This window comes from Thalia democratica, chromosome 7, assembly GCF_965202585.1.
Source record: "Thalia democratica chromosome 7, ktThaDemo2.hap1.1, whole genome shotgun sequence".
Classification (NCBI taxonomy): domain Eukaryota; kingdom Metazoa; phylum Chordata; class Thaliacea; order Salpida; family Salpidae; genus Thalia; species Thalia democratica.
Window position 1 is genome coordinate 45829645 of NC_139171.1, and position 25144 is coordinate 45854788.

The 25144-nt window shown below is 25.0% G+C and overlaps 1 protein-coding gene across 1 annotated transcript; it reads right to left on the bottom strand.

The window, feature by feature from the left end:
- Nucleotides 1–2408: 2408 nt before the first annotated feature.
- Nucleotides 2409–23297, bottom strand: LOC145840369 (uncharacterized). Its single transcript, XM_082947611.1, has 8 exons — nt 23206–23297; nt 18514–18604; nt 18281–18341; nt 12012–13092; nt 11540–11702; nt 11129–11194; nt 10136–10264; nt 2409–4083 (listed from the first exon to the last, which is right to left on the bottom strand). Exons 2-8 carry the CDS (start codon nt 18595–18597, stop codon nt 3919–3921), a joined length of 1749 nt encoding a protein of 582 aa, XP_082803737.1. The 5' UTR covers nt 18598–18604; nt 23206–23297; the 3' UTR covers nt 2409–3918.
- Nucleotides 23298–25144: the final 1847 nt, after the last annotated feature.

The following is a 25144-nucleotide window of genomic DNA, read 5'->3' on the forward strand; positions in this document are numbered from 1 at the left end:
GGTTGTGTATTTAGCTAAGGCCTGGCAAAATTCTAAATACAACCTAGGTTTCATCGCAATTGAAAATTTGATGGTCCTAGTAGCCCTCGGTTTAATATTTTTATGTTTGTATAGCTCAAAAAATATGAATCATAACATTTAATAGTTACCATGTTACTATAAACTTCTTGCTTAGCTATTAATATAAAACTAGAGATGTATTTATAGTAATGCATTGATTTTAGCTAAATTAAATCAACATGCTAATCGACTAAAACCGGCCGTATTAGCGAGGAACCGGATAAGCGAGTATCGGATAATTGAGGAAGGAATGTATTAGTTTTAGTTACTTAGTTTTAATTTTATCTGTTGAGCATGTTTTATAATAAAATAAGTACTTTTGTTTTAGCTTAAATTTTAAAAAAGACAACTTTTACTATAATGCACTAGAAGATCTTGAATAAATTAAACTTCTGTTTGTTCCTTTTACTACCTTGTTAATTGAATTTGATAAACGATATTGTTAAATATTTGTAACTCAAAAACAAACAACTATAAAGAAATTAATTACTTTAAAAGTATTCAGAAAAACCAACAATGATCATACAAATGTTCAGTGTTCATATGTAGATTCTCTTTATGTATTAATTGCAAGATTAATTTTTGAAGTAAAATAATTGTAAACCTATTTATATCAATTTATAAACCTATTTATATCAATGTAACTTAATGACGTATGTTTTGCGATCACTTTTCAAAGACTTACAAATTAATCAGAAAAGTTTTAGCTGTACAAGTTAACCACTAAAATAAATAGTTATCAGAATTGGACAAATAAAAACGCAAAAATATAACTAAATTAAGAAATTACATATACTGAAATTCTATTTGTCAAAATAAAAACATTTTTCTTAATCAAAAACAAATAATATCAATTTTTATTAGGTCAAAGATGTTTGTACAACTTTTAATTTTTTATATATCTCGAAATTAGTTTAAATTAAAACGATAGATACTACTTGTCACGTATTCCATTAATGATCTTAGAAAATTAAAAATTGTATAAAGCTTAAAGTATGCAATTAAAAACTTTTTAGTAAAAGATTGTATGAATTGAACTTGTAATTTAAAAAACCCTAATTAAAACTATAGTATATAAAAACGATTAATATTTTTTTCAAACCAAGTATTTTTTTTTAATATTAAACGATTAAATTTCAGCATAATTACATTTTGAAGCAAAAACTTTTTTTTAAACATTTAAAATAATATTTTTTTTAATGATTTTTTCAGATAGTATTTTAAGGTTTTTTGCTGTGTAAGTTATAATGTTTGGAACTAATTCTTATTTTTTCTATAGAACTATTCCAGAGTTACATAAAAACACTATTTTTATTTCAGATATAACTTATATGGTTTTCATTTGTAGTATAAAGATTTTTAATAAAATATTCAAACATGGGTGATAAAATTTCTATATTTGGTGTAGACTTACATCTACTAGGTTTACTTTTGATATCGGAAAAAAACAGCTATTTTTTGAAAACCTTATCGTAATTTTGCTCTCTATTTTTATCCAATAAACTTTATTTAAGAAAATTAAATGTTTAAAAATCACAAGTTAATAAAGCAACTTAATTCAATACTATTGTTTATCTGTTTTAATATTCGTTTCATTTAGTGCAAAATTATGTACTCTCTAAAATTATAACGGTTGAGATGTATACGTCTGCATAACAATAACATGTTGAATTTCGTGAGAAGCCACATAATCAAGTTATAATACTCTAGCGTTATGACTCACATCACATCCACTTTCATTCAAAACACCCGCCCTTTAAACTGCGTTGCAACTACTTGCCATTCGAATGAGGCTGACTAAACAGTAATGAAACATTTACAAATCGACTTTTTCTTTTAAGTGGAATACATGTGCTTATCTTTATAATAATGTTGAAAGAAAATTTAATGTAAAACTATACATATTTAAAATTTAAAGCTTAAAATTTATCTTAAAAATAAAGTACATTGGATACAATCGAAAAGTTATGTTGTTTTTTGTGCTTACTGATCATTTAAGTGAGATGTTAGTTCAATACATAAAATACATTATTTTTCACCTACTTATGAAGCATTTTTACTAAAAGCTTATATACCTGTGTAATAAAAGACTAAGTTACATACCTATTTAACTTTATGTACTAATTTAGGAAATAAAATAGTAATAAATTATTTAAAAACTATACAATTTTATAACGCTTGTTTGATCAACACATTTAGCAAAGAAACAAACTCAAATATTTGATTAATTATATTTAATATTATTTATACTCAAAATTAACTCAAGCTTACTGGTTTTTTAATTTGCTGTATAAGTAAATAAAGATACTTTTATGTTAAATAAACATGAATAAGTAGAACGATTTATAACTTTCTTTATTGAACTTCCAACAAAAAACAAACAGTTAAAAAGTACACTATAAAAGGCAAAAGCAGAAAATATATTAAAGACTTTACTATGTACAAAAACTCAACACTTTTATCGTTTTATTTTTTAAATAGTTGAGATAGAAAACATTAAAGAAATTATTAAAAGGAGAGAGGAAACAGAAACAAATCAAAATGAGACAAAACATTTGGCATCAATAATTAACAAGCACACTAAACAAGTATACTAAACTAGTGTAATATTACACATTTACTTTTATACTTGTAGACTAACATTAATTGAACTAAACGAAACATAACAATAATTCATTACCCTACTAAAATTGTTTTAAAACTAACCGATTATTTTTCACAGCTAATGGATTTTTAAAAATTAAAGAAATATCTAATATAGTTAGAGTAAATTATAAAATGTAAACAGTTAGTGTTTCTTTAGAATTATAGTAAATTAAACATATATGAATTTAATAATATGCAATAATCAAGTTAATCTATAGTCAATACAAGTATAAAGTTTATCAACGTTTTTGAAAGTTGTTAGAGTTTTAAAAATAAAATTTGGCAAATATACTTAAAGATTATTCATAAAACAAACGTGAAAAGTATTATCATACATTCTACAGATGTCTACAATAAAACAAGGCACAACAATTATTTAACTATAGCTCTATAAGAAATGTTCCTCATTTTATATGTCAAAAAGTTAGAACGAGCTATTAACTTTTAAAAAGTTTCAGCGGCTTAAAATGAGGGAAAATAAATGAAGTATAGAGAAATGACAAAATTAAAATCTAAATACTATTTGCATTGCTTTTTGTTTACTTCATTGATAATCAATTTTTTAAAGAAAAGTATACAAGGTATGTATAAAACAAAATTTATAAAAACATTTAAAGGCAAGAAATTTTAATATACAAATAGGTTTCTTTTAAATCAAACAAAATGTATGAGAACTACCGAGTTGAAAAATTAATAATTTAAATTTAATTAAACTGATATTGAAGTGATCAGGAAAGTATGAAACATGTACTCTTTTATACATACAAAACTTATAACCATTGTTTAAATTATGTGATATTAGCCTTTTAGTTTAAAGCATACATCAAAATAATTATAAAATATAAAATAAAAAGTGCAAAAGTAAAATAAACTAAAAAAACATTCTTAAAATAAAAGAAAAAGTGCAAACATTTTGATTAATTGTTAAACTTATATTTAAAAATAAAAAACTTAACTAACATTTTAAATTGATACATTCAATGAACAAACAATAGATATTATTTTTTACATAAAAAACCTGCATCACTTAAACTATTGAATAAACTCAAAAATTTAATTTCATAAATATTTTAACTTTAAATAATACAAATAATAGGGAGTAAAGCAAACGGAGAAAGGTTATAAGACCAACAAAAATCAAAAAAAATTCTCTTCAAAATCGTAAAGTAAAACTTCTATCAGCAAGCAGCAAATATCACTGGAGTAAATTATTCAATCTATTTCGTTTTCGATTTCGTCCACATTCAGCTCATTGCAATCGAGCATGAGGTCGTCCTCTTCCATCAAATCTTCGCTCGCGATGATGCTGAGCGCGTTATATTTTCCGCAACTTTTAAACGCCTTCAACTCTGACGGTCCCCCGTATCGAGTGTGCATCTGTTGTAGTTTGTTGTTTTTTAGTTTTAATATGCAAAAAATAATTAGATAAGTTAGGCTGGATACAAATACTCATGCTGATTTTTCACTAATAGCAGTGTCTGATAATAATATGTTAAATAATTGTTTATTTTGGATTTTTATTTTCTAAACTAATTTAATTTAGTTTTAACATTTTTATTACACTTAATAATGTTAGACATACTTATTTAATTTTTTGGTGTAAAATAATTTAAAGGTGACTTTATTCAGTTTCAGAGTACTTTAAACACAAACTATTTTTGAAGAAAATGTGTAATTTAGTCACAAACAGAAGAAAAAATACACTAAAGAGCAAGTTTTTAAATTTGTCTTTTTGCAATAAATATGATTTGCTAGAATTATAACTAGATCTCTTAGAAAATGATGTACTATTGAAGGTTATTTTATACTTTGTTTTTTTTTTGTAAACAAATATAAAAATGTAAAAAAATTTAAAGTGTATTTAAGTTTAAAAATATTTTAATGAGTATAAATATACATATTATAAACTGACTATAGTAACTTTAAATTATTAAAGCATTAAAACAAAATATTTAATTACTAAGTTTAAAAATAAGGTCAAGTAAACATTATTAAACAACTATTTATCATAGTTTGAGTAAGCAAAACATTTAGTTTTTATAAGAACAGTTTAGCCGAATTTTTTTTGTAACGTTATCAAATAGAATTTCTATACCCAGTATAAATAAGTATGATAGTAGCAATACTATTTAGAAGGTTCTAACAAGCTTTGCGTTTAGTAAAATAAAAACTTCCAGTACTGTATAAGTTCGAATTTTTTTTTAATGAATTAAATAAAATTTCGAAATTTCCAAACACTAAACTAACGTTTTCAATGAAAACGCCAGTAATGTCAACATTGAACAGAGCACGCAACTAAACCTTTTCATTGTAGACGAGCGTTGTACAAACAGGCCATTGAAGTTATAGCTTTATCAACTTCAATGTTATAAAAAGTCGCCAGCCCCGTTGATGCTGATACGAAATACGCGCGTGCTTATAATTTTTGCATTTCTTTTTTAATTATTAAGGTATTTACCAACTAAAAAATATCAGCTATATTAATGTAGGTCAATAAAAACTATTATCGCTTAGTAAATATTTCTTATTAAGTAGATTTGAAAACTAAGAATAGGTTAAAAATTACACCAAGAGAAAAGGATTTTATTTTATCTTTATTAGATTATTTTTTGAGAGAACAAAATTTCGCTCAATTAACTTTAGTTGAAAAGAGTTGGTTAAAACAACAGGGAAAGTTATACTCACTTATTAGCTACAATTTTTAGTGGGTTTTAATCAACCTTCTCAAGCAAACAAAATATTTTTTTATTTGAATAGTAACAAGGAAATATTTATGTAAAACTCACTTATACTGAACTTTTTATTATTATTTAACAACTAACATTAAACAGAGACATAAAAAATATACCACAACATTATAATAAAAACAAAGAGGGTATAGTTAATTAATAAAAAGTAGAGAAAACTGTGTTTTGAATTGCCTGTGCTTTAACAGTCATTGAACTGTCTAGGTTTGATACAAATTGAACAAGTTCAACATAGTTTATTCAATTTTAAGATATGAATAATTGATTATACGCCTTTTTTAAGTTTTACACATAATTTTATTACAATATCCAAAAAACTAGGTTGTTAGTTTATTGTATAACATATTTAATATTTGAAAAAATAAACTAATACCAATTTGAAAAACTGAACTTCATTAATTAAGTGTTTCCTTGATTTGGTCAGCAAACAAAATTTGTTTATAAATCTGAAAATATATTGAAAGTTTCACTTGACTACAAATTCAAAAAAAACTATTGAAACTAAATGGTAATCGATTTCTATATAGTTCAATTAGCAATACAGTTATCCAGCAATTCAGCATTCAACTCATTGAAACATAAAAGGACAAGTGAATGAAAGGCTTTTTCAAACTAACTCAAAGATGCGTTTAAACAAAAGAAATAAATGAAGTGGTCCTTAAAAGAAAAACTCAATGAGAGAAATCACCTCATAAAGTTGTAACTTACAAAAGTAAATTTGCAATACATGCCGAAGTCTTCATCTGACTTAGTATTAAGCTTAATGCTAGTTTTTCTACTATTGATAAAAATATATCCTTTGTGAATTTACAAAAATTTTCTCGTAAGTCTTACAGCTTTGAAAAGGAAAAGCTTTATTCAAAAATGGTGTAAGTTACTTTAACTAATAAAGTTTTAACTTTTGCTTATATAACAGTTTTTTTCTATGAAGTTGCTATTGACAAAAAAGGTAGTTGACAAAGTGAAAACTACTAACAAAAATTGGACGTATGATGTACATAATACTATAATGTTTTTTACATGCAAATTTGCATAAAATACAGTTTTCTTAAGTTTAAAAGTTATAAAGCTAATTAATGAAATGAAGTTTCTATCTTACAACTATTACAGTTAAATTTTAAAATACAAGAAAACTATAAAACTTATTAAAACCAACAACAACGTTAGATAAACTAAGGTTTATTCAAGCCTTAACACTTTTATGCTAAAGAAACTGTTACAAATTTAAGCCACCTTGAAACAATCAAAATACGTACCCCCTAACTGCGAAGCAAAATACTGGTAATTTTAAACACAGAGTACTATAAAGGAGCCCAAGATAAAGTAGTAATTGTCACGAAAGTGCATAAATTGAGGCGCGTAAAACTGAATGAATTATGGCATGGTTGTATAAACAGAGCAGAAGCCTGCTTGCATGTCAATCGATATTATTTGATGCCATCTAATATTAAATCAGATACGCAACGGTGTGGTTTTAAAACAAAAGATCTTTAGTTTTTTGTTTTCCTTCTTTGCAAAAATTTTCAAAAACTTTACTTTGCTTCTACTAGTAAAAATTTAAAACGAGTAGGTTATAATATAAAGTTTTTAAAACATAAAAAAAATTATCATGGTATAATAAAATAACTGTTAGCAGTTAATAGCCCAAAAGTTAATGAATAATGATTAAGTTTTTAAAACCTTTTCAGATACATGAAATACATCATTATCATCTCAATCGCTTAATTGGCACATCTATAACTTTGTGAACTAAAAGACTAATAACATGTTTTATTTAACCAACAAGCGTTAGAATAGTTTAACAAATTTTAAAACAAAAAATATTGGCAATTTTATCATTTAAAAACTTTAGTGTTTCTTTTTTCTTAAGTTATACATAGAAGATAATAATTTTACATCGCCTAGGCAAGTTTTTTAAGCTTACTATGTTTAATAAATAAATTTTTTAACAATAAAATTTGGTTTTAACTCAGTAGATTTACCTTTTACTTTTCCAACTCGGTAAGTTTTTAACATGAAAATTTATTTAAGTATATTTTATATAAAAAGTTATTTACCAACAGTATACTTACAGACTAAAACTAATTTTGAACTAAAACAAGTATAAATTTAATTGAAAACTAAGTTAAAACCACTTAAAGTTTTTATCAATATCTTATCAAAGTATAATAAAAAAAACTATTCAAGTAAATATATTAACTAAACTATAAAGTATAATTACTTAATACAAAACTACTATAAACATTTTTTTTTGTGCGTTGGAAAAGTTTATAACAGAGAGAGATATAAACTTAAAGTCTAAGAATAAAGTTTGCTATAAAAAAACGAATAATCAAAAACACATACTAAGCTATCAAAACAAGCAACTAATATTTCATGGCAGTTTAATTTGAAACATTCTTTTACAAGCAATTTAAAGTTTAAAATGAACTTTATCATAGTTCAAAGAATTTATGTTGTTGCTTCAGAAATGACAGATTTAATTTTAACAGTATAAGTGTTTCATAAAATGTAAGAGATATCTTAGTAATTAAATCAGGATTTGAGAACTCGTAAAAAATGTACAGAATACAAAGAACTACTTTGAACTGTACATTCTTTTACAGCTATTTTGTAATTAAAAACAACTATCTACTTAACCTATCTATAGTACATTTTCTTAGCGGTTTTCTTACAAAAACATTAAATGTATAGATTTACTTCTACAAAAAAAAGTTTATATGAATGGTTAGTAAATATGTATCATAAATTAATTGTTGATGGTTTAATTTCAAGCCTAAAAACTTATGATTTTTTTTCAATATTGTAAAAAAAAAACTAATGGTATATTTTAACTCTTGAAAACAAAGAATTTTAAATTTGTTTTCAATGTAGTTTATAAATTTCAAATAAAGAAACAGAACACAAAAAGTTCTGAAAAACAGAAAAATTTAGAATATAACTTTCATAAACTGAAAAAAAATTCAACAATTTACTTTTTGAAGAAACTTAATTGAATTATAAGGTTGAAACCCATCAAAGAAAAACATTTCCTTTTAATCAAATATTTTCAAGCATAAAAAAATCATTATTACTACTAAATTTTGACAAATACTTAAATATACTTTTTTTTTAATTAACAAAATTAAATATTTTTCTCAATGAATAAAGCTAAATAAATTAAAATAAATTTGACATTCTCAACAATTCCTTACAACGAAATCAATAGCAAGCAGTGATGGCTTCTAAAAAGGCAGCAGAGAGAGGAACCACGAAAATTCAAACTACGAAATTTGAATAAGAGATGAGTTGTGCGGCATTAGTAATGATAACATAAGGTTAGAAAAGCTAATGGCACGTGTTAAAGACAACTTCAGCGCGTACATGAAAAATACTATATTACTACCGCGCTCACTCTAAAACTCATTCTTTCCACCACCGCGTCGTGCGCTCTTTCTCTCTCGTTTTTGCGCGCATTCGAGAGATCAAACCACTCCTTTTTTACTCTGGCGTTTAAAGTTTATAGCTCGATAACGCGCCAACCAGCCATCAGACAGGAAAACGCAGCAGCGAGGCAGAGCTCTTGTTGAGTAATCCAGATAACATCCAACAACCGTTTTGTTTACTCTTGACAAAAGTCAACGCGATCCGCTCGCTTTGATCTGCAAGTACGTTGACTAGCAGACGTCTTTTGCGAATTTGTGTTTTGTTGTGTACGTATCACTGTCACTAGCGCTTTCCATTTTTAAGTTATAAAAAAATTAGCGATCTCAAAAAGTATAATACGCATTATCGTAGTAAAAAAAATAATATAAATATTTAACAAAATCCTTACTGACGCGATACAAAAACAACAATTATCTTTAAAACCGCTTTTGGAAAAAAAAATATATATACACTGCTTGCTTTTAATTTGAAATACTTGGATGAAATTTTACTTGTAATGCTTTGGTATTTGTACATTCATACAATGGCTTTATGTAAATAGGAAAGGACATTAGGAGCAAAAATGTTTAAAACAACGCATTGCACATTCACTACAACAACTTACAGATACATAAATATTCAATGCGTGTCACGACGGTAAAAAACCATCTTGCATGAGCGTTTATAATGTTTCATTGTTGGTAGTTGTAACTTTTTATTGATTTAAAAGGTAATGGTTAGATTTTTATGTGTTTAAACGTCAAAATTTAACTGTTTTTACACTTACCCAATAAATGTAGTTTTAAGAGATGTTAAAATACTTGAGTATGTTATTTGATTAAATCGATAGCATTATAAATAAAAAAAGAACAATCTTGTGGTTGCTGTTGTAAAATATTGCAGCCATTCTAATTTTTAATATTACATTTAAGATTCAATATTTACTTCAAATTGCAGTAATTAAAACAATATTAGTAAAAAATGCCAATTTTTTAAGCTTATACTAGTTAATTTTGTAATAAACTTATACATTTATATAAATTAATAGTTGTTATAAATTATTTTAAACTACTAACCTGTTTAGAATAAAGTTTTTTTTTAAAGATTGTCAAGTACTAATTAGATTGTGAAACAAAAACTTAACTGAACTTATTAAACTAAAAATTTAAAAAGTGTGTGTATTTTATTTCAAGTTTTTATAACTAACTTAGTTTTTTTTCAAGACTTAGTGCAAAACTTGAAACTAATCGTAAAACATTTCTTATTTTAAAAAATACCGTTGAAAGAGTAGGCCCTTTAGTAGGTGTGAAAAAGCTAGTTATTCTTCCATTGTTGCTACTGATCATCGTATTACGAATTTTGTTGTTAGATGAAGACTTTACACTTTTTGCTTCAAAACCAATCATCTGCAGAGATAACTTATCTTAACTACGCTTACATATTTTAATATCATAAACTATATACTTTCAACAATATATTAAATCTCTAGTTGATATAGTATTTATAAGAAAAACACATTTATTTTTATTTAACAATATATTAAAGCAAAAAATTACCATTATAAACTATAAAAAATTAAACACAACTAAGTGTAGTATACTTCTGTTTACATTAAAACTTTTATATAAAAAACAAACGTTACAGATAAAATTAAAAAATATTAAAAAATAAATTCATACCATTTATATAAGTAAATCAAGCTGCATAAATTAAACTATTTGATTTTTTTTTTCTATTTCTAAAAATATGTTACAGTTGTAATATGTAAAAAAACAGAATTGCTTAAAGTATAACAAATATTTAACATACAGGATTGCTAAATTTTCTTGAAAAATTTCTTCAAGGTTTTCTGATTTTTCCAGGGTTTTAAAAGTACACGTGTTTGGGTCTATTTTTAGTTTAAAGATAAGTTTAAGGTTAAAAACTGTGCTAAGTAGTATAACAACATTAAAAAGATACTGTAAAGCTACTTTAAATGTGTTTTTTATATGTTTATAAAGAAATTTTAATAATGACAAAGTTTTTTTTATATATATAGTAAAATTTTCGTGTCAAATTCAAATTTTACTACTTAACATGTAAAATTGTTTAGAATTCCATGTTTTTCCAGGATTCCAGGTTTTTGGCAACCCTGTAATATAGCTTTGAAAGTACACAAAATACTTTCGATATTAAAAATAAACCAAAAAAAAAAAGCTAAAAACTACAACAAAATACTTAATATTTAAAATAAAGCGGTTTGTAAAGATTTAATCGTGACGTTAGCTCACCTTTGATGCATTATAGTTGCTTTTTGCATTGGCGCTTGGCTGACAAAAATACTTGTTTAACGCAGTCTGGTAAAAATATAATTTCATTAACATTTTTATTTTCTACTTGTTTTATTTATTATTTAACACAAAAATTTAACAAAATTAGTCTTGCTATCAATCTTCTAACAGGTACTAATAAGATTTTGAGACAAAGTCTTATATAGGCTTGAAAATTGTTTTATGCCTAAATGCTTTTTTCATCTTTAAGTTTAGTAAGCTTGACAAAAATTTAAGAAAAGAAAATAGAAATTAATTATTAAAAAAAATTCTACAAAATCATTAGAATATTATTTCTATACAAACTTTACTTATTATTCTGTTTTTTATACTTGCTCACTACAATTTAAAAAGTGTTTGTGAACAGCTCACCTTTTTCTGTTTGAGAAAATCAATGTTTGGTCGATTGTAGGCAGCAGCTTTGGCTCGATGATTGTACAAAGATCCAGCGCGTCGCCGATTGCGCAGCTTTTTCACATTCAAGTCAGCCGGGTGTGACTTGCATCTGAGCAAGTTGCCTTGCTGCGACGTGTTGCTAAAAATAAAACTTGATTTGAGATTATATTGCTTAATAGTAATAAAATTTATTAAATTTAATATACTTGCTTTAATAATTGCTGCAAATTTAATAATTCACTGTGATACTAAAACTAATTGAAACTGTTCTTGTAACAAAATCTATAAATGTACAAAATAAACTATTGTTTCTCAAATACTTAATTTTTGAACATTTTTTTTAAACGTTATACTTTAATGGCTTCTGTGTATGTTATTTAATTTTTTTTAAATCATTAAAAAAAAATTACAAAACTCCTTATATATTTTTTCAAATAAAAAAACTCACCTTTCATTTATTAGCAAACAAGTAGAAGGGGTGTAATGTACGCTTTCACGATGTTCGAAATCATCTGAAAATGACAAGCTTCTTTTTGTTGCCGACAAAGAATTGGACAAACTTTTTGTTTCGCCCTTTGAAGTTGCTGCGGACGGGGAAGAAAGCGGACTGAATGTCGAAACTTTGACTTGCTGCGAACAGGCGGACAGGCATGTCCAATAGCCACTTTCATGCTTTATCACAGTAACAGAAGCGGGCCTTGGAACGGGCGATGCGGGCGGCGTGACAAATTCTTCTTTTTTCGCAGCAAAAGACGCGCAATCGTGCGATTGAGACATGAGATTGGAAGAAGCAACATTTTGGCAATTGCTGTTCTTTCTCGAACCCACTCTTGCAACTGGTCGCCAAAGCTTTGATTTTTCGTTTGGGTTCCACAGAAGCGACGGATTCTTAGAATACTCGACGTTTATGTTCTTACTCACAGCTAGTTTGGTGTGTATGCCAAACTCCTCTGGCTCTGAAACCGACCTGCAGTGTCGTTTGGTTGCAGGAATTCCCGTTGGAAAGTGGTCGCAAGCCGCAGGGTTGCTGTTTTCTTTTATGGGCGAATAAGGTTTGGTTTGAGAACGGAACTTGTAATTGCGTCCTTTTATGGGTGGGAATAGTGGAGACACTAGGGGCGGTTGTTTAAAAGGAGATGAATTGTTCGAACAATCATTTTGATGCAATTGTTTATGCAATGACTCATTATTATTGCTGAAGCCCGATATTTTGTCTAGCGAAGATAAGTTTTTCGGTTTATGCAAAGTAAACAAATTGTTTGACTCGTTATATGGTTTTTCTTGGTCCATTTGCACAAATTTTATACTTTTTTCTAATTTATATTTATTTTCAAATAAATGATCATGTTTTGCGTCGGTAAATGTAGTAAGATGAGACGTAGAAAAGGTTTTATTTTGTAATGCTGCTTTATGGCTTGATGAAGCACATGAAGGCATTTTTAAATTTTGTTGTTGGTTGTTTTCTGATGATGATGAAATAAATGGTGTAAAGCTGCTGCTTGTTGGTGTTGGAAGCCATTGACTGCGCTCTAGATAAAAAAGAAAATATATTTTAAACTTTTACTTAGAACATTTTTATTAATAATTTAATTGTTTTATAAGTAAGTTCCAAAATTTACTTATAATTTCTTGTAATTATTCTCTTTGGATTAAAGTTGAGAGCTTTGATTGTTACTTATAAAATAAATTAAAAGAATACGATAAGATAAGCTCTTAAAAAACAATAAAATCTAAACAGTTAAATTTATAAACTTGCTAAAAAATACAAAAATATATATAATGCTAATTATACAGCGACAGTAATTGATTTTAAATTTTTTACTAATATACTTTGAAAATTCGTAAGATACAAATTTTCTATGTATGGAAGTTTTTTTCGCTATATAGGTCATAAACTACTTTCACATACATAGAAGAGTTATATACTATAAATAATTATAGCTTTAAAACTAATATCATCTAAAAAGGTATGCAATACTTAAAAATAATATAAGGTCTTTAATAATTTTAGAATTATAATATTATTATTATTATAAGAAGTACAATATATACTTATGAACTACCTTATTTTAAAACATTTATTTTGTGTATTGTTTTTATTTTGTACACAAATTCTTAGTATACACTAAATTTATCTAAGACGTTCTATTTTTTTTCTATTTAGCTGTAGTTTTACATATTTTCGTGACTTCATTAGAGAGAGTGAAAGACTAGTTCTGCGTAAACTTACTTTATCTTAACTTATTTTTTCTAAAAATCTAAATTCGCTTTTTATCTTAAGCCAAAAACATACGTAAATACAATTGCCGTTCTAATATATGAAATAGATTGTTAAAATGAAAAAAGATAAACGTAGTAGCTAAATTAACTTGCTGGAAACCGCAGCTCAAAACTACGTAGACATAAAAATAGATTTAAGTAGTTATAGTTATAGTTTAGTTTTAACACATAAACTACAGTAGCTTCTGGCAGCACCAAAAGCCAGAAACTAAACTTTGTCCTATTGAAAAAAAACATTAACATCGACCTAAAACCTGTAAAAAACTTCAAACCTTGGTGATAAAAGCCATATATATATGGGCCTATTATACCAGTTAGTTTATTACATATAGTTTTCTTTTCTTAAAAGTTGCAAAAATAGTTATTATAAACTTGGCTTAAGAACACCGTTTTTAATTTTAGCTGGTCATTTATAACTTTTGTAACTAAAACTAATAATAGACAAAATAGTACATACAACTAGAAATCTTGCAGTATTAAACAATCAAAATAAAATTTAGTTCTTACCGTAAATGTGTAAGAGCGTATATTACAAATTAGTCTTTTTTCTTAAATCATAAACAAACTACCCCTTATTTTAATTGCATTTCAAAATTCAAACCAACTTTGGAAACATGGCGGATCAAAATTAAAGAATATTATAGGTACTTTGTAAAAGGTACAAACTAAAACGGTGAAAAATACTATTTTACTAAAAAAATCATTTTTTATTCCTCTGTATTAAATTTTTCTTCTTCAACTATCCATAGTCTAACGTTTAGAAAGAAAAAAACAAACTTAGTAAGTTAAATTCAATCTTTAAAGAAAAATATACTTTTCAAAAGCAAAATAGAATTATATCAGAGTTATTAAAACAATAAAGCTTTGAATCCTAAAGATCCAAACAAGAAAAGTCCGTCAGAATACCGAAGTAACTTTTTTTGTACACAAGTACTTTATTTTACAAACGGTGTTTAGCTGCCTATAGAATGCTTCAACAAATCCAAATTAAACATAACTGTTTAGTTTCGTATTCTCGTAAACCAAAATTTATTTCTGCGTTTCTCTCAGAGTCTAAAAAGTTAGTGGTAGAAGAAAGCTGTTAATTATCTGTTTACATATTTTAATAAACAAATGAATTTTCTAACATGTTTTGCTTAATGGATCTTTAGGATTTAGCTACTTATTCTCAGTCATTAAAAACGAAAATGAGCCAAGTAGGTTATAATTATTTCGGCTTATCTTCAAAATAAATTAGACTAACAAATAGCAAGATAAATTTTATACTTATATATTTATTGGAAGCTTAATAACTATCAAGAGTAAAGAAATAGTTTTATAAAATTCTCAAGCTACTTTTTTCGTATGATTTTAGACAACACATTTGCAAAGCTAACATAAATAAATATAGCATTGTTACTAAACTAAAAAGTATTTGCAACAAAACTAATAAATAAAAGACCTATCTCTTTGCATGAAATTATACCAATATTTTTAGTAACCAATGTTATAATAAAACAATTTATGTTTTATATTTGAAATGACTAACTCAACAGCTTATTATAACAAACTACTTAACTAAGTTACTTCGTACACGACTACTCAATTATAATCTATTCAAAAAAATATAAATTTTTAACATTTAAAACTATTTTAGAGTTTTAACAAACTAAAAAATATTTAATGGGTTTTTGAAATATCAAATTCATTGAATCGAAGTTTTCTAATAGTATATCAAGAAAATTCAAGGAAATTTTTAACACTATAACCCACAAAAAAGGTTAGTACCATACAATACATAATGAGAAATCGAGCTTTTTGATCTTAGAAAACGAACTAAAACCTAACAAAAAATTTTTGAAACTATACATTTTGTATTAGCTCTTTTTTTTTTTGTTTTTACAAATTATTAAATTCACAAATTATATCTCTTTAGTAATTTTTAACTCAAAAAAACAACAACAAAAGTTAGTTTAATTAAGATTAAAAGTTTATTAAAAATTACTGTCAAAAATTAACTAGTAATCGACAATTTTTGTAACTTTTAAAATTAACATTTTTTAAGTAAAAAACAGATGACCTTCAAAAGAAAACGGAAGATACCTGACACTGCTACCAATCTCTGTAATGAAAAGTAGATCGCTCTTAAAAAATTTCCAAGATGAATTTAACCCAAGATGCCTTCTCTGTAACTAAGAACCAAAGGATCTTGAATGTAGGTTGCAAAAATGCATAAAAACAGATAAATGCAAACTAAACTCTAATAGGAAGATTCACAAGGATTTGATGTTTTGAACAGACAGTTGTTCTAATAGGAAAACTTATACCTCTTGGTAGTACTACTCTTTACTTTAACTCAATAAATATAATTTATATACTTCATAGTTTTACTATAGGATCAAAAAAGATTCTATCAAAAAGTAAGTAATTTATTTTTATTAATAAGTGAGTACCTTTAGAAGACCAAGTAATTCAGTATCTTCACCAACTTATTTATAGACATGATATTTATTTATATACATACACAATCTTTGGAACTCCCAAGCTTAATGATATGATGAAGCTTTAATAGTTTTTATAAAAAAATTAACTTAGTAATTTGATTAAAATTCTTAAGTAAAGCACAAAACTGATTTTTAATAATTAGTTAAAACTATATGAGTTTCTCTTTAGCAGAAATTTCTTTACTGTAGGTGAAATATAAGTCCTTAACTTTCTTCACACTAGTTAAAATTAAGCATAAGCTTATGTTTAATAAATTGGATTTTTATCATTTAATCAGATAAAATATTTTAGAAAATTATTAGCTACTATACTGTACTGCAAGGTAAGATCTTTGAAAATAAAATTTACTTGAAAACTATGGAATTTCTCTTTTATACTTTCATATCGTAGTAATTGTAATCCTTAACATCAAAGATATAAGAAAACCACTACTCTTAAAGTAAATAGAATACAATTCTTACTTTGCTTTGTTTTCAGAAACAGTTCTTTTAAACAGTTATTATATTTTTTAACTATTTATGTCACTAAAAAAATTAATAAACTGTATTGCGAGATTGTTAGTTCTACACTACTTTAGAAGTACATGTGGAAAATTTCTATCAGTCATTAAATTTCAAAGTTTAAGAAAATGTGAAGTACCAGATCATTTAAAATAAAACATTATTCAAAAGACGTATAATACACACTTGTTCTAATTAAAAAAGAGAATGCCTGTTTAGAGTTGAGTTACTAAGCAATTCAAACTCATGTTTTGAGGACTTTTTTGCTTTTTTCAAAATAGTCTAATTTTGTAGACTTTTATTCTTAAAAATATTTTTAGTGAATTTTTATAAAGCCAAAGAAAATTGATTATGAAAAAACTGTGGTCCATACAAAGAAATTGGAATTTTTTTACAGAAATGACTATATCTCACATATCAATATTTTTTCTATAAAAAGTGACATGTAGTTACTTGTTATAAAGGTTTTCAAACAAAAACTCATGTTAACATGTGCAAAAAATGTCATTTATTAAAATGTTAATCATATATAACTTATTAGAGATACTACGGATTAACATTTTTAGACTTTTTATAGATTACAGTAAATTAGTCAGTTAAGTTCAAAATTTGGATTTACATTTTGGTTTGATATCAAAAAATATTAAAATTAGGAATAATCCAAACAAATATGGTTATGAAGTTATCAACTAATAACTATTAAAATTCTACAACTGCATTAGACTAGAAAATATATATTGAACAATATTAAGCATATATTGAACAAAAAAATAATATAAAAGTATAACTGCTATTATATTTAATGTTTTATTCAAAAAGTGTTTAGTACTTTTAGTATTTTTTAATGACTTAAAAAAAATATAAAAAAACTTCCTGTTAGAATTTAAATTATTAGTGCTACACTTGTTTATTTTTGAAAGTTTGTTGAGGCATAACCGTATAAATTTTTAAAGAATTATTGTAAATAATAATAGATTTAGATCTAATAACTTTAGTTATAACAGTACTATTTTTCTAAAATTCATAAAACTATAGCTATAGTTAGTTGACATGCTTATCTTCAGGTAATTTAAAAAGTAGTTATACATTTTAACTTTATGAATACTCTTTGTACTTGAAGTCCGGTTTTCTACACTTTTGTGTGTAAAAATTCGACACAAATACAAATGAAGTATTCAAGGTAAACTACTTGAATTGTTGAGTATTGTTAAACTACTTTATTTATTTTTAATGACTTACTTATATATATATTGCATATGCAAATGTTATCTTTATTAGAATAGCTTGTAAAAAATGTTCAATTTTCAATAGTTGTTTCCGTTTTTTGTTATACAAAAAAAAAACAACTTAATATAAACTTTTTTACTGGTAATTTTAATTTGTTATTGAATAACCTTAAATATTTTATAGTATGAAAAAAAACTATATTTTATATATAATATTATTTACTTACTTTCTTTATCTAGCAAAGTAGAGGCTTTAGTTACAGAATTAGAATCATCATTATTCGAAACCTTTAAATTAAATTAGTCAGTTTATTATTAAATAACTTTTTTATATTGAGAAAATTTGTCAAAATTATCTAAAATTTAATTATTTCTGTTTTCAATACAACTTTAATTGACAATAAGATAAACACTTATTTGAATTTAAACTATGAAACTCTGATTTTATCAAAAATTATACCTTATTATAAGAAGTAAAAGGTGTTTCATCCAAGCGTAACTTCTCATTTATGTTGAAAGAAAGCTGAGTGACCATTGCTGACATTTCAGAACTAAAAACGTTTAAATTTGTTATATTTACTGTAAACGTAAAGAACTGAAACAATGTAGTACTTCAAAATAAAACTTTAGCTTTTAAGAGCTTCCAAGTGCCTTTAACAGTGAAATTGTGTTTTAAGTTGTATCTTTAGCAGAAAGTTAACATGGTTTTACAATACTTGTTATAAACAGCTACAAATAAATTATACTATTCATGTATAAGAAAGATTACAAAGTACTATTTGAGGCGAAATATCTCAATTTTATGATAAATATTTTTTTTAAATTATTTAAATTAATGTTAAGTATTTTTAAACATCAGGTTATAAAAGAACTGTTTTTACTTTAAAAGTTAAATTTAATTAGATACTACAACTAATTACAATCTTTTTTTAGCTTTCAATTATATGAAGCTTAAGTAATATTTATAAACTTATGTTGATTAACAAAAACTAAGTAGTTCTGTTTATTTTAATCTTTAATAATCAATTTTGTAACTACTTATATAAAATTTTATAAACTTAAAATAATGTTTTTTTGATTAAAATAATTTAATTTAGCAACACCTTAAATAATAACACAAGTTTAAATAAAAAACTGTTTTCTAAACTATAATTTTAAATTAGTAAACTTCATTTATATTGCTATTTAAGACTTAAGAGAATCAAACAAAATATTTTTAAACAAGCCATGAACAATAATTAGATTGTGATTTATACTATAAGGTAGTTGGTTAGTATAAAAACTTGTTTCTCAGTAAAATTAAGAAAATAAGGGTCCTGACTGAGTTCAATAATATAGGTGATCTAGAATAGAAAATATTAAAGTACTATAAGTGAAGGACCTGTTCTAGAAAATGTCAGCCTTCATTACGAAACATGAGGGAGCAGCCTCAGAACAGAAAAGTAAACTTAAATGGAAATCAATACTAAAAAAATTTCAAAGTAAAATTGTAAAACATTACTAAATTTCATAAAACCCTAATATAGTTAAAACTAGCGTTAGTTGGTTTGGAACTTATAATTTATAAATTCATTTTCTAATGTAATGTTGTAAAAATTACATATTTATTAGTACGGAGAAATACTTATTGAATAAGTACATCTTGCATACGTTTTTACTTGCAATGTTTTTCTGAATTACTTATAAGACTAAATTAAAATGATAAACTTTTTAATCAATTAAGTATTCTCCCAATGAAACCAGTAGTTTTTATTTTCAAACAGGTCTTGCTCATCAGGATCTTAAGTAACTAATGATTTGTTAGGTAATCTCTAATAGATAAAATACTATAAATATAAGAGCTATTTAAAAAATTCTAAGATTAATCACAAACTTATTACAAAAATAAACTGTTACAGAGATAGATGATAGTTTCAACTTGATACATTAATAAATTATGTTACACTTACTAAAAATTTGTAAAGATATAGTGTGGAATAGAAGATTATTTTAAGTTTGATATATACTTAAGAAGAATTGATATCATTTCGAGGGATCCCAATTTATTTAAAGTAAAAAACATTTCTTGGTAGTTTAAGCGTTTAAACAAGTAAATAACTATTCATTAGAATAGTAGCTACTATAGAAATAATTCTCAATGAAATATTCAATGTCTATACTTAACAAAATCTTGAGTAAGATACATTACAAAAGTAGGAAATATTTAAAAAAAATTGGTCTACCACTATGTAAAAAAAAAAATTCTGTAATTTCTTCTTTTTAATGATTAATTTCTTAAGTTTATGTTGTTTTTTCAGTATTTTGCAGAAAAGTGAAAGCCTGCATTAGGTTACTTTTTTTTGGATTTTGTAAATTTGTTTTAAAAGCAAAAGTGTTATAAATTGAGCTCTCATAAACTTAGTGGTTCTAAGATTTAAAGTTTTTCAACTTATTTCGTTAAAACTACACACATGATAGCTTAAGTTTAATAAACTATAGCATTTATAAGTACTTAATTTATAAAACCTAAAACATGGCAATTTAGCTTAAAAAAATTTTAGACACCTTTTTATTAAGATAAAGATTTTAAGATAAAATATATTTGGTCACAATTTGAAATTAAATTTTTCTTAAATCTAGTATCACTTCAACATCAGTATAACTCTTTTAAATGGCATCTTGTTCAAATTGCATATTTTTAACAAAAAAATTATAAGAAAGTTTTTAAACAAGAGTATAAATTATGATGATACTTGAATTAAGTTATATTTATATTTACAATTGAAAAACTTTGAAATAATTGATTATATTTCATTGTAAATATGTAATATACACTATATCAACATTTATGAATTTATTTCTATTTAAGTTAATATATATAAGTTTTAATTTATTGTATTAAGTTAACAAAAGCTATTTCATAAAACTATGTTTAACGGTTTATTCTTAAAAAGTAATGAGTTTCTTTTTTTGTTAAATATCTCAAATTACCAGTAAATTTACCTCAGAATATTTAGAAAAAAGTTCAATAAAATTTAAAAAAAAACTATTCTGTTTTTTGTCAAAAAGTTTTTTTTTTAATTTTTTACTAAATTTGTTATAACATACTCTTCTAAATAGTGCAAAAAAAATTTTTTAATTTGAGGTGTTTACTCAAAAAACCTAGGAGGAGATATATTTTCAGTGAATTTACTTACTGTTTTAGTTTTCTACTCCCATAAGGACCTATTGTACTCTCTGGCTTTAACCAACTATATCTTAATAATTAGTTTCATCTGCAACAGCTGCAAAAGCAACTTATAGCTTGGTTAAAACTCTACTAGTTAAGATCAAGTTGTAAAAAAAGTTCTTTACTCTTAACATAATTTAGTATTGAAGTCTATAGCAAAAACTATAAGCATTAAATTAGTTGGTACAAAATATTACTCATAATGTTAATAAAAAATTACACAGCCATTAGTATTATGATTTTTGATTTTGATATTAATTGTCAACTTTTGACTTTTTTTCCAAGATATTAATAGTTTATGACCTACTTATAACTAAAACTATTAAGAATGCTTGATTTACAAGGTTATCACATAGTATTTCTTGAAATTTTTAGAATGAAAGTTTTCAAAACACATGATCAAAGCTATCTAATAAATTGACCAGCTAAAATTAAGTTAAAGCTTAAAGTGGTCTAGGTACTGAAGTAATAAGTATTAATTAACCTCAGTCACTAGTATTCATCAGAAAACTGTTGAACAGCTTTAAGTTTAAATGGAATATGAAGAAGGGCTTTCATTCTTATAAAAAAATTGTAGTCAGCAAAAACTGGTTAACATCAGACTGATTTTATTTAAAAAAATTCTAGTTATTATTAATTTTTACTATTTAGATACCAATTGTAGTTTTGAAAAAAAACAGAAATAAACAAAGCGCCTCTAAATCTAGAAGTACTAAAAATATGTTTCTAAAACACATGAATTGTAACTCTAGCAGGGTTGCCACTTGTTTTTTCTAAACTTTTTCCAGGTTTTCCAAATTTCTTCCAGGTTTTTAAAAGTAAACACTTTTGGGTCTATTTTTAGTTTTAAATTAATTTTTATAAAAGAAACTGTCTTAAATAGAACAAAAACATTTAAAAGATGCTGTTAAGTTACTTTAAATGTGTTTTTTAATAAAAAAAATTTTTGATGATGACAAAAAAATCTAATTTATATGATAGAGTTTTAGTGTCAAATTGAAATTTTAGTACTGAAAATGTTTAAATTATTAAAAGTTCCAGGTTTCTCCAGGTTTTTGATCAAAATTCCAGGTTTTTCCAGGTTATTTTTGCCTAAATTGTCAAATTCCAGGTTTTTCAAGGTTTCCAGGTAAGGTAGCAGCCCTGCTCTAGACACTCAAGACAAAAAACACTTCTTTGATTTGAAGTAAACATCCATTATGACAAATCCACTTTATACCAACATTAAATCTCTCCTACAAAAACCAATTTGGACTGGAAAATTGTATATACTTTATATATTAACACTCTACTTATAAAAGTTTTAAAAAAATTATTCATTATTTTCTAATAGCAACAAAAAACATATTTTATTGCTGGTTGCACTTAAATGATACTAATGAATAAGAACACCTATTGGCTAACATTAGAACCACTTGTAAGTATATTAAAATAAATATTTTTTGAATTTTTCTTTGAGCAATGGTAGCTAAAAAGTAAAGATTCTAGCTCATCTAGAGTTTTTAACAATTTTTTAATTCAGTTTACATCAGAAGTTATGCCAATTGGCATGAAGCTATTAAATTGGTTTTTGCAAAGACCAAACCTTTATATTTAAAAAATTAAAAACTAACTATCAAAGAAAAAAACATTGAAAATAATCTTAAACATAAAAATATTAATTTTCTTTTTTGTAATTACATATGTATTTTAAAATTTTTATTGAAAAATTTTAATTAGTCATTCTTTCAAAATTTTTTCAGCTTTTACGACAACAAAAAATACTACTACTGGTTTTCCATCTTGTAATGTTCAACTAAGATAGTTCTAAAAGCTCTCATTGGGACTTCTACACCATCAGGTCACACAATTGATTTAGTTTTATCATGAACTTTTTTTTATGTAATAAATTATTTCTTTATAACATAATCTATTTATTGTAACTTTTTTTTTATATCAACTAACCTCAAAGTTGTAGAATAATAACTCAGTGTAGGAGGACTTTATCCTGAACTGATTATTAATTGAACTAATGAGTAGCTTTCAATGAATGCTTGTCCTACTACTACAACTTAGACAACGTTCTACTTGAATGCACAAAAATGAGAGAACTAGAATAGAAAAAGTCAACAAAAGTAGCACCATACACTTTTTTATAAAGAGAAGCTATAGAAAAAGCAATGATTGTAAATCACTAGCGAACAAAAACTCAAAACTTCTTAAGTTTTTTTTTCGACATTAAAAATGTACTCAAATATTCAAGCCATATAGTAAACAACTATATTTTAATAGAAGTAATAAGTATATTTCTTTTTAAGATCTTAGTTTTAAACTTTTTAAACTATGTTTTATATTTTTATTTACTAATTATAAATTATTTTAGCTTTAAAGGTAAGTTTGTAAAACTATGACTAAATGTGTATATATATACTTAATGCTAATACTGTTTTCGTATGATTTTAAGAACAGCTAATGCTAAACGAATAAGTTCGTCTTAAAAAAAAGTTTGTCTAAAAGCACATTTTAGTTAATTAAAATTTAGTTTTAAAACAAAAAATAAAACTTTTTATATTAACAGCCCTTATTAAAAGATTCTTAAATCTCAATCATTTTTCTTTAGTTTTCATTAATTTTTTTAATATTTTTTTTTATACAAAACATATTTTATGAAAGTTCATTTCTTAATATAAGAACTTCATAATAATTTCTTTCACAGTATTCTCAAGTTTTTACTTAACAAACAATTTTATTAGCTTTATTTATTTTAATTTATAAGGCTTTATAATAGCTACACGGGAACGGGAAGCTTTTTCATGGCGACATTTTTGCACGGCGTCACCTATTGCACGACGTTACATTTGCATGGCGACATTTTTGCACGGCGTTATATTATTACAGCAAAACTTTTGCAATATGATATTTTTGCACGGAACATTACTTTTGCATGCAAGCCGATTAATGTTTTTAGCTAGTACTGAATCGGTAAAAAAAAAACACTGAAAACTAAAATTTTATTACAGACTTATATCAAAAACATAAAATCATAAATTTAAAACGTAATTAGTAAATATTAATGCTAGAAACAAAAAAAAAAAACTATATAATAAAATAAAATAATTTCTAAAAGTCAAATTAAGTTTATTTGTTATTAAAGTATATACACCTGTTTTAGTTTAAAAATGAAAAAATGTAAATTGTACTTAACTACTTTATTTTTATTAACATTAAAAATATGATTAAAGTGATTCGTAGTACGTTGTTTTATTGTTCTAGGTAAAACTTTAACTAAAAACTTCAACTTAAAATTTCATTCAAAAATCATCACATTTTATTTTAAAATAATTTGCGTTTAAAGTCGAGTTTTATTTAAGTTTAAGTTAACAAAAAATAAAATTTTACATTTAGTCTTTTTTAGTTTTTGTTTTAGAAATTAAAAATTAGAAGCGTGCAAAAGTGAAGCTCCGTTTAAATTGATCGATTGTTTAAAGTTTTTGCAGAGCATAAATATTTTCGTGAAAATATAACGCCGTGCAAAAGTGACCTTGCGTGATAAAATTTTCCCTCGTGCAAAAGTGACGCCGTGCAAAAGTGTCCCTTCGTGCTAAAGTGTCACTCGTGCAAAAGTGTCCTCTTGCTAAAGTGACGCTCGTGCAAAAGTGACACCCACCCAGCTACACATTTAGTAATTCTAAGTTCAAATATTGATATGTATAAGACAAAACAACTAAACATTTTCAATTAATAAAATTAGTGTATATTTGATTACTACTAATACAAAAATTTGCAAAGCACAAACACTTAACTTAACTTTTTTAGAGCTTCACAAAATAATGTTGCCTATTTAGAAAAATCACATTGCTTCTTTCACTTACGTGCTTACGTAATTAGAAGTTTATTTTCACTG

Bases quoted from the DNA above. Each gene is read 5' to 3' on its own strand.
- LOC145840369 (XM_082947611.1), bottom strand. From the start codon at position 18,597: ATGTCAGCAATGGTCACTCAGCTTTCTTTCAACATAAATGAGAAGTTA. The intron at 13,093-18,280 runs GTAAGTAAATAA...TTTTTTATCTAG, and splicing joins TACTTTGCTAGATAAAGAAA to AGCGCAGTCAATGGCTTCCA. The intron at 11,703-12,011 runs GTGAGTTTTTTT...TTTTATTTTTAG, and splicing joins TGTTTGCTAATAAATGAAAG to CAACACGTCGCAGCAAGGCA.